The 15519-nt window shown below is 42.1% G+C and overlaps 1 protein-coding gene across 1 annotated transcript in view; it reads right to left on the bottom strand.

Annotated features, from left to right (window-relative positions):
* The window catches only part of Hspbap1 (HSPB1 associated protein 1), a 55075-nt gene that overhangs the window by 27203 nt on the left and 12353 nt on the right, over positions 1-15519 (bottom strand). The window contains exon 2 of the mRNA XM_050159781.1: positions 9120-9305. Coding sequence (XP_050015738.1) covers positions 9120-9305 — 186 coding nt within the window. The remainder of the gene's footprint in view (positions 1-9119; positions 9306-15519) is intronic.

The following is a 15519-nucleotide window of genomic DNA, read 5'->3' as shown; positions in this document are numbered from 1 at the left end:
ATACCCACCCCAGATAGGTTTCTTTACTTATTTTTTTATTTGGGGTGTGTGTGTGTTCAGCCCTGGCTATCCAAGCTGGCCTAAAACTCACAGAGTCCTCCTGCCTTGGCCTCCTGAGTGCTGGGATTAAAGGTGTGCACCACCACTGCCTGACCCCCCCCCCTTTTTTTTGTCTTTTGAGACAGGGTCACTCTCTGCAGCCCTGGCTAGCCTGGAATTCACCATGTGGAACAGGCAGCCCTAAACTCACAGAAATTTATTGGCCTGTTTCACATCAGAAAGTTTCTTTAAAGCGAGCATTCTAGGTAACTATGAAGTCCATTTGGATGAATAAAATTCTAAGACATTGAAGAGAAGAATAATGGAAGATCAGACTAGACTGGTGGTTACCAGAAGGTGGGGAGAGCTGGGAGGAGGCACAGACAGGGAAAGGGTGGTCATGGGAATTAAGCCGCAAAAGAACTAAATGAAAGGACTTTAAATATATTCTTCAACTATGAAGAAATGATCAGTATTTCTTCAGTATATAATGTATACATATGCAGAGTTATCATATGCTACATAAAACATATACAATTCATGCCAGTTAAAAATATAAATACATCTGGTATGATGATGTATGCCTGTAATCCCTATAGAGGCCGACACAGGAGGATTACCAAAAGTTTAAGACTATACAGTAAGCGACAGAGTGAGACACCATCTCAAAAAACAAAAACAAAAACCAAACAAGGGAGTAATGAGGTTGTCTGCGATGTATTTTCAAATATTAAAATATGTATCGGCGCTAAAATAGTGCTTTCAAACTGTTTTACTAGCCCCGAGTGACAGCTTGAGATGTGGCCTCGGAACTGACGCAGCACCACACTAAACACGACGCTGCCCACGCCAGCACCCTTGAAAAGGATTGTCCAGTAAGCGACGCTAGAGCTCCATTGCCCGACGTCGTTATCTGGAGAAACCGCAGCGAACACCATCATTAGCTGCTACAGCAAAGTACTGGTCTATTCTAAGAGAAGACATTTCTAAAACGTAACAAAAGGAATAAATGTTAGTGGAGCGCTAGCTGGTTTGACTGTAAAAAAAGCACACGTGCAGCAAAACAAATGCAAAGGACAAATGGGGAAACAGCCATAAGATAAAGAACTGTCTTCAAAAAGTAAATACATCAAAAACCCCTGAGGCTCCGACAGAAAGTCAAAGGGCAATTACCAGGAAAAATCAGGAATTACTAATAAATACGAGCTTATGACCAACATTACCAGCAAACATGCTAATTATGATGAGATACTGCCCTTTCCCCTACCAGTCTGTGTCGTTTTGAGAGGCATAGGCACGGAAGCCAGTTCTCTGCAGATCTACTGCCAGTGCAGCAAGACTTTCACCCAGTCACTCCCCAAACACCAGGAAGCCTAACAGCTGCTGAACCTGGAGGAGGTAAGGCCCTTCCCAGACAGCAGAAAGAGGAGATTTTCATCAGGTAATTACTTGTGCAACAACATGATTATAGCCATTCCAAGTGTCATTAGGAAAACCTTAACAAAGTGTTCTGATAATTTGATAGTCACACCTGATGGGGTGGAGGGAAGAAAAAGGAACAGGCTGGCTTTAAACTCAGAGATCCACCTGCTTCTGCCACTCAAAGGTGTGCACCACCAAGTTCAGCTATTTTTTTTTTTTCTTTAATAAACTGTCTCTGTTAAGTCTGAGGAATGGCCTGGGAAGTGAGGGCAGGGGATGAGTGGAGTAACTATGTCCAGGCACAAGGCAACTACAATTCTGGGAGTGACCCTGAAGGGTGATGCCAACTAGAGGTGGCCACTGAGATAGGCAGCAGGTGGCTGCCAGATATTTAGCACACAAGTCACAAGCACCCAGAGTGACTCAGCTCTTGGTACAAGGCGCTTCACAGAGAGAGGTGCTGCTGCTGATAATCCATGCGCCCTTGCACCCAGTGACCTCCTTCTAGGAACCCATCCTACAGGAATAATCAGACACTTGACAAAGGTACACATTTAAAGTCTGCAAGCTATTCGAAGGCACTTTCCTCTGTTCAATACAGACTGAACCTAGGGCCTAACACGTGACAGGAAGGTATCTAGCTGCATCTCCAACCCTTTCTTTGGGGGGGGGGGGGGTAATCAGTCTAAACATAGCAAATAGGAAAGTCTTAAATTAATTATGATATTGTCATATAAGGGACTATTAAGGAGTCATTTAAAAGTCTCATTTAATGTCATAAGTTGTTCCTCTGACTATGCTTAGAGAAAAAAAGCAGCCTGTAAAAATCAATACGATCTTAATTTTTAAATACAATCTATTATACAAACAGGTCAGGCTGGAGAGATGGCTCGGTGGTTAAGAGCACTGGCTGCTCTTCCAGAGGACCTGGGTATGATTCCCAGCAACCACATGGCAGCACACGATGATTTCTAACTCCAGTTCCAGGGGATCTGATGTTCTTTTCTGGTCCCCATGGGTATCAGGCACACATGTGGTACACAGACACGCATGAAAGCAAAACACCCGTACACATAAAATAAATAAAGTTTATTTTAATCAATACAGGTACACACACCTAGGATTTGCAGAAAGAGGTGGAGGCAGGAGGATCATGAGTTCAGGGCTGGCCTGTGCTATACATTTGCTGGGCATGGCAGTACACGCCTTTAATCCCAACACTCTGGAGGCAGACACAGGTGGATTTCTGTGAGTTCAAGGCCAGCCTGGTCTGCAGAATGAGCTACAGGACAGTCAGAGCTACACAGGGAGACTCTGTCTCAAAAAAAAAAAAAAAAAGCAAAAGACAAAAACAAACAATAAAATAAGGTATCTTTAAATTTCTGTGGACTTTCTACTTTTTCCAATTTTTTACAGAGACACCATACTTTATTTTAAAATTATTTCTACTTTAAGTAATATTTGTTGAATACTAACTATTAGGCACTATTCTAAACACATTGTGCTTAAGAACTTTTTTTTTTCCTGAGACAAGTTATCACAATATAGATCTGGCCGGTCTTGAACTCACTGTGTAGACCAGGCTGGCCTTGAACTCACAAAGATTACACCCTAAGTGCTGGGAGTAAAGGCATGCATCACTACATCTGGTGAAATCATTCTGTTTTGAAAATATTTCTAACATAAAGAAAAGTTAAGATGATATGACAGTATACATAAGCGACCCCAAAAACTCTACCAAAGAACTCCTACAGCTGATAAACTCCTTTAGTAATGTGGCAGGATACAAGATCAACTCCAAAAAATCAGTTGCCTTCCTATACACTAAGGATAAAGAAACAGAGAGGGAAATCAGAGAAGCATCACCTTTCACGATAGCCACGAAGAGCATAAAATATCTTGGGGTAACCCTGACCAAGGAAGTGAAAGATCTATTTGACAAGAACTTTAAGACTTTGAAGAAAGAAATAGAAGAGGACANCTCCACCAACCAGCTTGTGTTTTTATTTAATTTAAAGCTTTAATCTTTCCATCTCATTGTAAATTACATCCTTTTGACAATGTAACAAACAAAACAAAAACCCAACCGTAGAATCACATATATAAAGCATAGAGAAGATCCATGATTTAACTGACACAATACTGATAATACTTACTATCGATATGGTAATTAATATCTTATCAATAAGAACCTTGGTGGTTGTTTTATACTAAAGATGACGAGTTAACTAAAAGGATGCAGGCCTTGAAAAGATATACTAATGAAAAAAAAAACAAAAATGCTCAGACACTGACAGAGGAATTTAGAGCAGAATTTGCCACATCGTTGCATTGTGAAACTGGAGAAGAACAGCCTTGGTGAGGGTCAGTGTGCTGATATGCAAAGACAGTGTATGTTAGATGTTAACACCCTGGTTCTGTTTTATAGCAGCTTTGAATACTTGGACAAGGTTGAAGAATCAGGAAAGAAGATTGAATCATTTACTAAAATTACACAAGGCTCAAAGAAGCTTTCACTGATGTTTTTACATAGATTAACATCAGCTGTACATAGAATATTATCTGTGATTTGATGTTGGGCAAATATTAATCGAATTAGGCCTTTAAGGACAAGATTAGCACCCATAGAAGAATGGATCAGACAGACAATTGATATTGTCCCTCATACTTCTAATGATGATACTTGGATGGGAGCATTGTTTTCTAAAAATATGGAGAAAAATCAAAATTTTAGGTGTTTTCATTGTGGTAGACAAGGTCATCTGAAAAAGGAGTGTAGGGAAATTGCTCCTAGAAATAATGTTATAGAAATAATTCAAACAGAAGGCCACAGTCTTTTGGAGTGTGCAGAAGGTGTAGCAAAGGCTGGCATTAGACTAAGGAATGTAGATCAGGGGCTGGAGAGATGGCTCAGAGGTTAAGAGCATTGCCTGCTCTTCCAAAGGTCCTGAGTTCAATTCCCAGCAACCACATGGTGACTCACAACCATCTGTAATGGGGTCTGGTGCCCTCTTCTGGCCTGTGGGCATACACACAGACAGAATATTGTATACATAATAAATAAATAAATATTTAAAAAAGAATGTAGATCAACAAGGGACAGGCAAGAAAACTCTTTGCCATTGGGAAGTACCCGCTGGGGCCTCTTGCAGGCCCCAATGTCAAAGGTAGTTCAAACACTTCCTGCCAACCATGGGGAAAACCCTCTACAAAATGATTAAATGATATAATGCCTCTTGTTAAAAACCATATGGCTCTGCATGCCAGAACAGCTTTAGAAAATAAAACAAAAATTTCAGGAGAAACCATAAAGCACATATTTTGGCAAACTTCTATAAATGCTCAAAAGCCAAAGTTAAAAATGTGAATGAACCGCACAGAACTTGAGGGTTTGGTAGACACAGGTGCAGATGTCACAATAATTGCACCAAAATCATGGCATCCAGGTTGGCCTCTTCAGGAAGCAAATGTTCAACTTTTAGGGATGGGCAGGTTGTCTCAAGTAAAACAAAGTGCAAGGTTGGTTGAATGTATAGGGCCAGAAGAGCAGATAGGAAAATTGAAACCATTTGTGGCTAGCATACCGATGAATTTATGGAAACATATGTATCACAAGAATGGAAAACACAGGTTAGCATTCCCCCAATCTCAGAAACAAACTATAAATTAAGAAATGCTTATGAGAGAAATATCAAAAGATACTATCAAGAACAGGCACATACCGTTCAAGCTGTACATAAGCAGGACACAAAAGCTGTTGGTATTTCAAAGGGAGCCTAGGCAGTTTGGATGCTCACCTCACTAGACCTGGATGGAGGTGGGTGGTCCTTGGACTTCCCACAGGGCAGGGTACCCTGATTGCTCTTTGGGCTGACGAGGGAGGGGGAGGGAAAGGGGAGGCGATGGTGGGGAAGAGACAGAAATCTTTAATAAATAAATAAATAGGTTTATTTGTTTATTATGGATATAGTATTCTGCCTGCATGTATGCCTGCAGGCCAGAAGAGGGCACCAGATCTCATTACAGATGGTTGTGAGCCACCATGTGTTGCTGGGAATTGAACTCAGGTTCTCTAGAAGAGCAGCCAGTGCTCTTAACCACTGAGCCATCTCTCCAGCCCCTGAACAATTCTTTTATGCCATAATCCTATGTTGTCTATAGAAACATATATACTCAAGAGACATAATTTTTAAAAAAAATACATTTTATTTATTTATTTGTGTGTGTGTATACATGCACACACGTGCACACACGCGAGTGTGCATGAGCGTGTAGGTCAGGGGTAACTTTTTTCTTTCCATCATTACATTCCCAGGGTTAGAACTCAGGGTACAGGCAATGCTTTATTCTTGATCCATTACATCATCCTAAAGAAATAATTTTTAAAAGGAGCAAAGTATTAGGATAATCAATCTACTGAGTGGGAGAAAACCTTTTCATGTTACATGTCTCATATGGACCTAATCTCTACAGAATATAAAGAACTCTTTCAATTCAACAACTAAAGCCTCCATTAGCAAACAAGCAGAAAGATGTGAACACACAATGCTATTGGCTAATGCAACCACAGAAAGACACCTCACATTAGAACAAGGTCAATCAGAACCACGATGGAGTAGTCTTCACACACACCAGCATGGGTGCAACTGAGAAGGGAGGGGAAGCCAGGAGGTGGGAAGGGTTTGCAGGGAGGTGGACAAACTGGAACCTTTGCTGGTGGGATGTAGAGGGGTACGAGCACTTGGGAAACAGTTCCACGAAAGGTTAACAAGCATAACACATGACTCGGTGATCTTACTGCTAGCTCTATATATTCATGAGGAATGAAAACATAGCTCTACTCCAAAATCTGCACATGTACATGGGAGTATTATCATAACAGCAAACAAGCCCTTGCATTCCCATCTACTGATGAGTAAACAGGATCACACATCGATACCTCCAGAACATCATTTGCTAATAAAGATAAGCAAGCTGCTGATACACATTTGCTGAGTAGCCCTTATCTGAAACACCTTGGATCAGAAGTGGTTTGCTTTATATTTCTTTTTCTGGATTTTGGAATATTTACATATAGAGAATGACCTATCTTGTGGACTGAACCCAAGGCTGCTATGAAATTCATTTCTACTTCGTATTTTCCTTAGCCAAAGTATTATTATACAATTTTTATATTGGCATTATTATACAATTTTAGGGTAAAGGTTATGCATTTTGCCTCGAGATCAGGTATGGAATGTTGCTGTGGCATTGTGCTGGTGTTTAAAAATTCAGACTCTGAAGCATTTCAGATTAGAGAGATCAATTTCCATGCCCATCTGGACGAGCCTTGACAACAGGCTGTGAAAGAAACCAGACACGGGGAGCAGCTCCTCTGTGCTGTTGTTATGACCTCGTGAATGGGTACACTTAGACAGCTGGAAGTGGGCGGCTGGGGCTGATGCTTTAAAAGCACTGACTTTCAGGATGGGATAATGAAAACGTTCTGAATTCGACAGCGGGCTATACAGCCTGTGAAAATGCTAACCATCGTTTGATTAGATACTTCTGAATGGCTAAAAGCTACAGTTTATGCTATGAGAATTTTATTTCAATTGTTAAAAGAAGACTAATCTACCTTTACTTAAAAACTCAGAGTGGTTCCTCACAACTGCAGAGAGGCTTTTAAAAGTCCTTTTAGACTTAAGTATTAATTTGAAAATGTCAAATTACCATGGCTCACGGGCAGCAACCGTCCTAGCAGCCTAGGAAGGAGGTGAGCAGATTAAGGCAGAGAATTCAAGTAAATTGCGTTCAGTGAATGAGCGCTAGCTACCAGCAGTAGAGTAGTGTCTGGAGTCTAAGCAGGATGTGAAAAATACCACACTTTGCATTTCTCTTCAGGTTAGTAACAGACACTTCGGCGAATGGCAGATTTGTTCCACAACATCGAAAGGAAAACATGTAATCTGATCTGAAGTTATTTACCGGTCTAGCATCTCATTTAAAAATAACTGAACAACCAAGTCTGTGGTTAGAATGAGACACCAAACTACAGTAACTCTGTTGTGGCTGTCTCAGGAGTCCAAAACGACTCTAGACACCAAAAGCAAATTGCAGGATATATCTTATAAGGTCAAGAAGAGAGAAAGGAGCTTGGAGCTGCTAGGAGAGAAACTGGGAAGTGTTCTTGCTCCACTTGAGCTATTAATAGGTCTTCAAAGACTGCTTCCCTGCAATACACACTGAGTTTCTACAGGGTCAGTTACTCATTCTGAAATGCAAGTTAAAGACCAGACTATAGCTATGGACACATGAAGATTAGAAACAGACCATTTCTGTCCTTTAACGACACTTTAGAGATCACACTAATAATCACTTTATCTGACAAGGCAAAAATGTAAAAATTTTCAAAGTGTTCTGGAAAAAAAGGCAACAGCACAATCATCTGTTAAAAGTAAGGAAAGCAAAACAAGAAAAATCAAAACAAAACGGTGTGGTGCAGCATATGCCCACAGCCCCAGCTATCCAGGATGACCTCACAGGGAGATGAAGACGGGCTGGCACCAAGGTGAGGCCTTGCTTTTCTGTTGTTTTTTTTTTTGAGAAAGGGTTTCTCTGAGTAGTCCTTGACGTCCTGGAACTTGCTCTGTAGACAAGGATGGCCTCAAACTCTCAGGGATCTGCCTGTCTCTGCCTGCCAAGTTTAGGGATTATAGGCGCAAGCCACTACCACCTGGCTTGTTTTTTTCTTTTTAAAGGAGGGAGCAGAGGTATAGTTCAGTATTGCCTCGCTTGTACATAAACACATAGAACAAACAGCTTTAAATAGACTGCATGCTTCTGCAGTACAATAAAGGCTAAGTAGACTAAAAAGAAAAGATAAAATTATAACCAAGACTAAGTGGCGTGGGAGGTCCTTCTGTATATGTGCTGCTTTTATTGGTTAATGAATAAATAAGCTGTTTTGGGCCTGCGAAGGGCAGAATAGAGCTAGGTGGGGAAAACTAAACTGAATGCTGGGAGAAAGAAGGCGGGGTCAGGAGAAGCCATGTAGTCCCGCCAGAGACAGATGCCAGAACTTTACCTGGTAAGCCACAGCCTTATGGTGATACACAAATTAATGGAGATGGGTTAATTTAAGATATGAGTTAGCCAGAAATACACTTAAGCTATTGGCCAAACAGTCTTGCCAATAATATGGTTTCTGTGTGATTATTTAGGGAGTCTGGGCAGCCAGGAAATGAACAAGTGGCCTCCAGACAACAACTAAGTGATAAAAACAGCCTAACTCATACATGTAGGGTGTGTTCCAGATGAATCACAAGAGGAATGGACTATGATATGGTATTCTTGGATATTACTGCAGTATTACACTGTAATTCTATATTGTTATAGTATTGCTATTTTTAGTGGAATGGGACACAATAGTAATTAATATATTGTCTACCATGCTCAATCAGTCACAGTAATGTCTAACAATATATGGAATATATGAATAAACAGATTTGCATTTTCCGTGGGTTTCTAAGCTTTCTTGTAACAGATTCCTATCTGTAGAGAGAGTGGTCCAGGAGGATTTGAGATTAGACATAAAGGACTGCCTAGCGATGGGGTGAGCACTGCTGAGAAGGTGGGAGTGCTACTGAGGTGGGGTTGCCATGGTGACTACTGATTACCTGTATCTGTACTTCTCAGGCCCATTCGGAACCGTATCTGCTTGCCCTGCAGGACCTCAGAAAGGTGTTTTGCAGTCCAGTGTTGTGCTGGCCAATCAAAAACCATGTTACAGAAGATTGCAGGCTGCTGTAGAGACATTATAATTTCTTTTGCTTTTTCTGGCGTGAAAGGTTTGACACGTTCACCTAGGGAGAGAGAAGAATAGGGCATTAGACAACAATGGACAGATAACTGTGTAGTTATTTCCTAGGGTGTGAGGAGAGAATGGCTAATGTTGCTTCTGTCCTAGCAAATCTTCCCCTGCAACCGCACGGCACACACACTCTATTCATCATTGATTAGGTAAATATTTGGCCTCAGAGGCCTGAATTCTTGCTTTTTATTTGTTTGTTTTGTTTTTGAGACGGGGCCTCAAACTACAGTCCAGGTTGGCCTGGAATTCACAATGTAGCTCAGGCTGGCCTAGAACTCATGAAGATCCTCTGCTTTGGCCTTCCAAACACTTGGATTGCAGGTGTGAGGTACCATATCTGGCTAATGTCATTCTTTTTTAAGTGATTTTTTATATTAAATTTTAACTGTTGGTAAATATAAATTTCAATGTTAATAGTAAAGTTTTAGTTTTTAAAAGGTTTCCTATCTAATTTAAAAACAATAAAATTTTTGGAATATAGCACTTTTTAAACAGAAGGTTAGGTAAAAAATGCTGGTGAGAATTACTCTACAACAGCCAGAGTTTCTGGAGTCATCAATGACTGTACTTCCTATATGACATGTTTAACAGCAAAACAAACAAAATGACTATGGTATAGCAGTCAATCAGGAAAGCAGAGATTGCTTTTCATTGCAGTTTCTACAATAAAAGATACAGCATTACTAAAACCTCAGCATTGAGAAGCTGAGGAAAGGGGACCAAGAGTACGAGGCCAGCCTGGGCTACATAGTTAAGTCCCAGGACAGCCTGAGTTATGCATTGAATTATATATATTCACTACACATGTAAACAGTTAAGAGATACCAAACTATGATGTACTGAGAACTCAAATTTTACAGAACCTGGGCTGGAGAAACAGCTGAATTGGTACAGTGCCTACTTAGCCCCCTAACCATTGTAGTGCATGTGATTATAATCCTAGCACTCCAGGGAGAGAAGCAGGAAAATCAGAAGTTCAAGGCCACCCTTGGTTACTTAGAATGTTTGAAGCCAACCTGGACTATGTAAAACTGTCTCAAAATTATTTTAAATTTTGGAAAGACAGTCTACTATTCTCTCATTTACTCTATGTATCCTCCCTTCCCACCCCCTTTCCTCTCTCCTTTCATCTCCGTCCTTCTCCTTCCTTTCCAGAGAAGGCTAGATAATGTGGTGGACAACGGCTCACTCCTCCCTCTCCACCCCACCTTCCTCTCTCCTTTCATCTCTCTGTCCTCCTTCCTTCCCAGGGCCGTTTACATGGTGGACAACCGCTCCACCAAGGAGCTACTGTTCCAGCAGGGGAGGTTCTCTTTAAAGATATCCTAACATGGACCGCCTGGACAGCTTCACACTCTGAGTCTCAGATGCACACTTAGGATTCTCAAAATCTCCCATCAAGAGTCCCAATTCCTTTGCCACCCAACCTCCTAAGCTAATAAAGAAAGAGGAGGGCTGACCCAATTTAGGGCTTTTCTTTTCTTTTCTTTGCAAGACAGGGTTTCTCTGTAGCTTTGGTTCCTGTCCTGGAACTAGCTCTTATAGACCAGGCTGGCCTCAAACTCACAGAGATCCACCTGCCTCTGCCTCTTGAGTGCTAGGATTAAAGGAATGCACCACCAGCCCGACTCTTTTTTTTTTTTGAGACAGGGTCTCTCTACATAGTCCTGTCTGAACATCTCTAGCCTTGAGGTCACAGAGATCCTTCTGTAAGGCTCATTTTTAAGACAATGTTTAAGTCTTGTTCCTTCTCGGGAAGGCCCACACTGTAGAATCTGTCTTTAAGCCTTTGGTGACAGAGGTACATAGGCTCCCTGCCCTCAACAGCTAACACCTAAGAAACCCTGACCTCCGCGAGGGATGAGATCAGGGTGGGTGCCCTTGGTGATAGAGGTGAACAGCCCAGGCTCTCAACAGCTAACCTAAGAACCTTGACCTCAGCAAGCGATGAAATCAGTTTAGGTACCATTGGTGACAGAGATGCATAGGCTCCCAGCCCTCAGTAGCTAACACCTAAGAACCTTGACTTCTTCAAGGGATGAGATCAGGGTAGGGGTTGGAGGAAAGGCTGAAGAGCTGGGACCAGGAGGAAAGTGTCTGTCTTTACCTTCAGCTGGTTGTTTTCATTTCTTTGTGTTGGTAACTTTACATACAGACACAGATCAGCGGGTCCCCTCCCCCCTAAGGATAGTTGATGGGTGTGGAAATACTACTGAGAAAATTAATTTTGAGTTAGGTTTCTATCATAAGCAACATTCAATGTTTTAAATGGTCAACAGGCAACAGTCAATATACTCTTTACTGATATCTGCCACTCCAGTACATCTCAGTAGCTTCAAGAACACTCCATTCCAGTTCCAAGAAACACTTCAGCCACCAATGCCACTGGAGCCACAACTACTTCAGCTACAGACAAACCTGCTCTGGGTCTGGGAGATTTCACTTCGGCCCATGACAAGCCTTGGTGAACTCTAGATGGCCCCACCTAGCCTGCAGCAGGTCTCACTCAGGACAGGAGTGGGGGTAGCTTTCCCAGTGACTCAGCAATAAATTTGTCATTAATGTGTATGTGACTTCTATGGATGGTGTGGTCCACACAAAAACACAGCTCTCTACTCAGAGGGAGTAAGAGAGTTCAATCTAGAGCCAAATATGACCATGGCCCAGAAACACATTCAGGCTGCCCCAAACACCATGTTCCACTGTAGAAGTGGTTACATGACATATTACTAGTTACAGAACAAAGTCCTACATCAAGGCCTCAACCAAATACAACAGTGGGAATCACAGGGAGGCAGGATACAGCAAAGCAAGGCAAATTCTGCTATATGTTTTATATACTATCTAACAATAGTCTTAGCTTTGGGGTTGGTGTAGGTTAGTGGTTTGCTAAGAAAACATTGTAAAGGTTTTAACAGTCAAAAGAAAATTAGTTCAGGAGGAAATAAGTAATAAGTGATTTTCAAAAGGACTAAAAAATGGCCCAAGTTGATTTGGTTCTGGTATGCAACATGTTAACTCTCCATAACTTCAGTCATTTTATGTAGAATCTACTTTTATTTTTGGTGTGTATATATTTATGTGTGTAGTATGCATGTATGCACGCATGTATGTGCATTTACACGGATGTGGTAGACAGGTGCAAATGTACCCGTACACATGGAAGCTTGAGGTTAATGTTGGGTGTCTTTATCGATACCTCTCCACTTAATTGATAAAGATAGGGCTCTCTCTATGGCAACTACGGCTCACCCATCTGCTAATCTAGCCAGGAGCTTGCCCTGGGGACCTCATGACTCTATCCTGAGTACTGGGATTACAGGCAGCGGTCATTCTTGCCCAGTTTTTCAGTGGGCTCTGAAGATGTGCACTCCAGTTTTCCAGCCTGCCCAGGAAGCCCTTTATCCACAGAGCCATCTGGCCAGCCCCAGCTTGGATAATCTTTAACAGGCGTGGGTCTCTTTTCTTTCTAGAAACTCTAGCTGTGGTGCATATATATGGCTTGGGATTGGTGGACTAGAAGCTGGGCACAAGTCAGTTGCTCCCCAGTCCTGGCTACAGAAGCAGGCTGGTTTCAGTCTTGTGTCAGTCTGAGAAATCTCCCTCTGGCATCCTGACTGCTCCTTTCGAGACACAACACTAGGTCTCAATAAAACCTCTTCTAAAATGGTCTTTTGGTGCCAGTGACAAGAGCAGATGACACTAAGGACAGATGGAGCACTGGCTTTAGCTCTAGGCATGCAGTTGCAGCAGCAGCTAGACGGTAGCTAGAGAGTGGCTCTTGAGGTTCCAAGTTCTCCAGCCTCCCAGCGCCATAAGCTGTCAGCTCACCTAGCAGCTGAATGGAGACTGAAGTGTTCCAGTGAGCTGCCCTGGGTTATAGGCTGAGAAAGCAGATGTCTGAAGCCTAGAGCTGTTAAGACCACCCAGTGTTCAGCCACTAGACACACAGAGCCTACAGCAATAGGTACCTAACTTGAACATGGAGGGCTGAAAGGCAAGAGCTATAAGCCCCTAGCCCTCAAGGTCTAGAGCCAGGAATCTCTGGCTTTGGAGGTGCAGACCAGCAAGGTCTGATGGAGGACCTCTAGAATCAGGCTCCCAAGAACAAGGAACAACAGCTCCTTGTTTGTTTACGATTTTCTTTGACTAGAGCAAGAGGGCCCTCATGCATCTGCTGCGACAAAGGTCTTAATTCACACCAGCCTATCAGTGTTCACACCAGGTGCCCGCTGCAATGCCTCACATCCCAGAGAGCCTGATTCCTTGTGTGCAAACGTGGCTGAGTCACATTTCCAAAAAATGTTTTTGGTTTTGAGACAGGGATTCTCTGTGTAGCTTTGGAACCTGTCCTGTCCTGGATGGAACTCACTCTGTTGCCCAGGCTGGCCTCAAACTCAGAGAGATACCTGCTTCTGTCTCCCAACTGCGGGGATTAAAGGCATGTGCCATCACTGCCCTGCTAAAACGCATATTTTTAAAATGCTAGTGAGATGGCTCAATGAGTAAGAGTGTTTGCTGCCATTAGCATGAGGGCCTGAGCTCTGATGCCAGGACCCACGAAAAAGCTAGGTATGGCCATGTGTACATGTGTGTGGTAGTCTAGGCCCAGACTCAGTGAGCTGTCTCACTTGTCTTAAAGGGACAAGGCAGAGAGAGAGAGATGGAGCAAGACATGTTCACACATTTGTGTATATATACACACCCACCCATGCATACACTGCACACACACCACCACCACCACTAATAACAACAATGTACTCTGAAAGTTTTGTTAGGCTGTTATAGACTGAAATTTCTTTCCCGCCCCAAGGTCTGGTTAGAAATAACATAAGATAACATGAGAAAAGTATACAGATTTATTTAGTAACTTTTACATGTGACTAGGCGCCTGCATAGGAAAAATGAAGATCCACAGAAGGACTTAGAGCATGATGCTTACACAGAGGCTGGACAGAGAAGTGAGCTGTGGATTCATGACTAGACAATGGAGTCTGGGCTGGGGCAGTCAGTGAAGAAGATAACTGTGACTTAGCAAGTCTGCTTATCCAGATTGCTCAGTGTTGATCGCCACTTCTGGCTCTAAGAATGACTTCCTTTTTCCTTCCTTTCCCTTGGAACAGGAGATACCTCTCCAATGGATTCTGACTTCTGGTTTTAGGAAGAGAAAGGAAAGCAAGGTCCTTTCTTGTACCTACTGTTTTCCAAACGCCTTTAACCTAAAACAATCACTATGCCAAAGTAGCATGTTTTCATCCCACAATATTAAAAGACAAAACAGAGTTGGGGTTTCTATCGGGGTAGACTGCTTCCTGAGTATGAGGTAGACCCTGGGCTCAGTGCTCAACATTGGAAAAAGGAAGATCCCAGCAGCACCAAGGAGGCAGATGCAGGAGGATCTCTGTAAGTTCCAGGCCAGCTGAGACTGCATAGTGAGACCTTTCTCAAACAACAACAAAACAACAATAAAAAAATATATTTATACTCTATACTTATTCACATATATTAGAACCATGCTTTGGAAAATAATTGGTAAAATGAAGCCAAAGTCTCAACCATCTATTATCTCAATAACTCAACTCATAGTATAGAAATTACTCAACAAAATAATCATATGCAAATTATTATATATAGTGTACAAGACACACAAATTAATACCACAGCACAGCAGCTAAAACTGTGGATACTTAATGTTCCCCAAATACTTAACTAAATTATAACACAGCAACTATATGGCATATCATACATAGTAAAAATGAAAATGAGAGCTGGGTGGAAAGTATGAGGATGGAAGTGGTTAAGGAAGTGGCACGCGGTTCTTAAAAGTCACATGAGAAACGTGCAGACGGTGTCGGTGAGGAAGGCAGGGGTGGTAGGCTGCAGAGATACTAACAGTATCGAAGCCATTTCAACCGGAGACGTGGAGTGGGGGAAGGCGCAGCCAGAGGGCAGACTGGGGCTTCTAGACGGGTGACGGGCTACAAAGAGAAGCCATACGCAGCCATTTGCTTTGGTGTGAAGATGAAGAATAGGAGTTTGAACATCATCATAATATCATGTATTTACAGTGTCCATCTGCTCCTCTAAGAAGTATGTGAAGCACAGAGAAGATATTTTATTTCCATAATCAAAGGATAAAATGGAAACCCAGATGTCAAATAAACTCACCAATGATAAACTAACCAGGTCTGATTTGAAAGTTCTTC

The sequence above is a fragment of the Alexandromys fortis genome, unplaced genomic scaffold (assembly GCF_014885135.2).
Source record: "Alexandromys fortis isolate MF-2015 unplaced genomic scaffold, M_Fortis_MF-2015_v1.1 scaffold_119, whole genome shotgun sequence".
Taxonomy (NCBI): Eukaryota; Metazoa; Chordata; class Mammalia; order Rodentia; family Cricetidae; genus Alexandromys; species Alexandromys fortis.
Note: the sequence above shows the minus strand (reverse complement) of the source record. Positions and strands in the feature narration are given on the sequence as shown.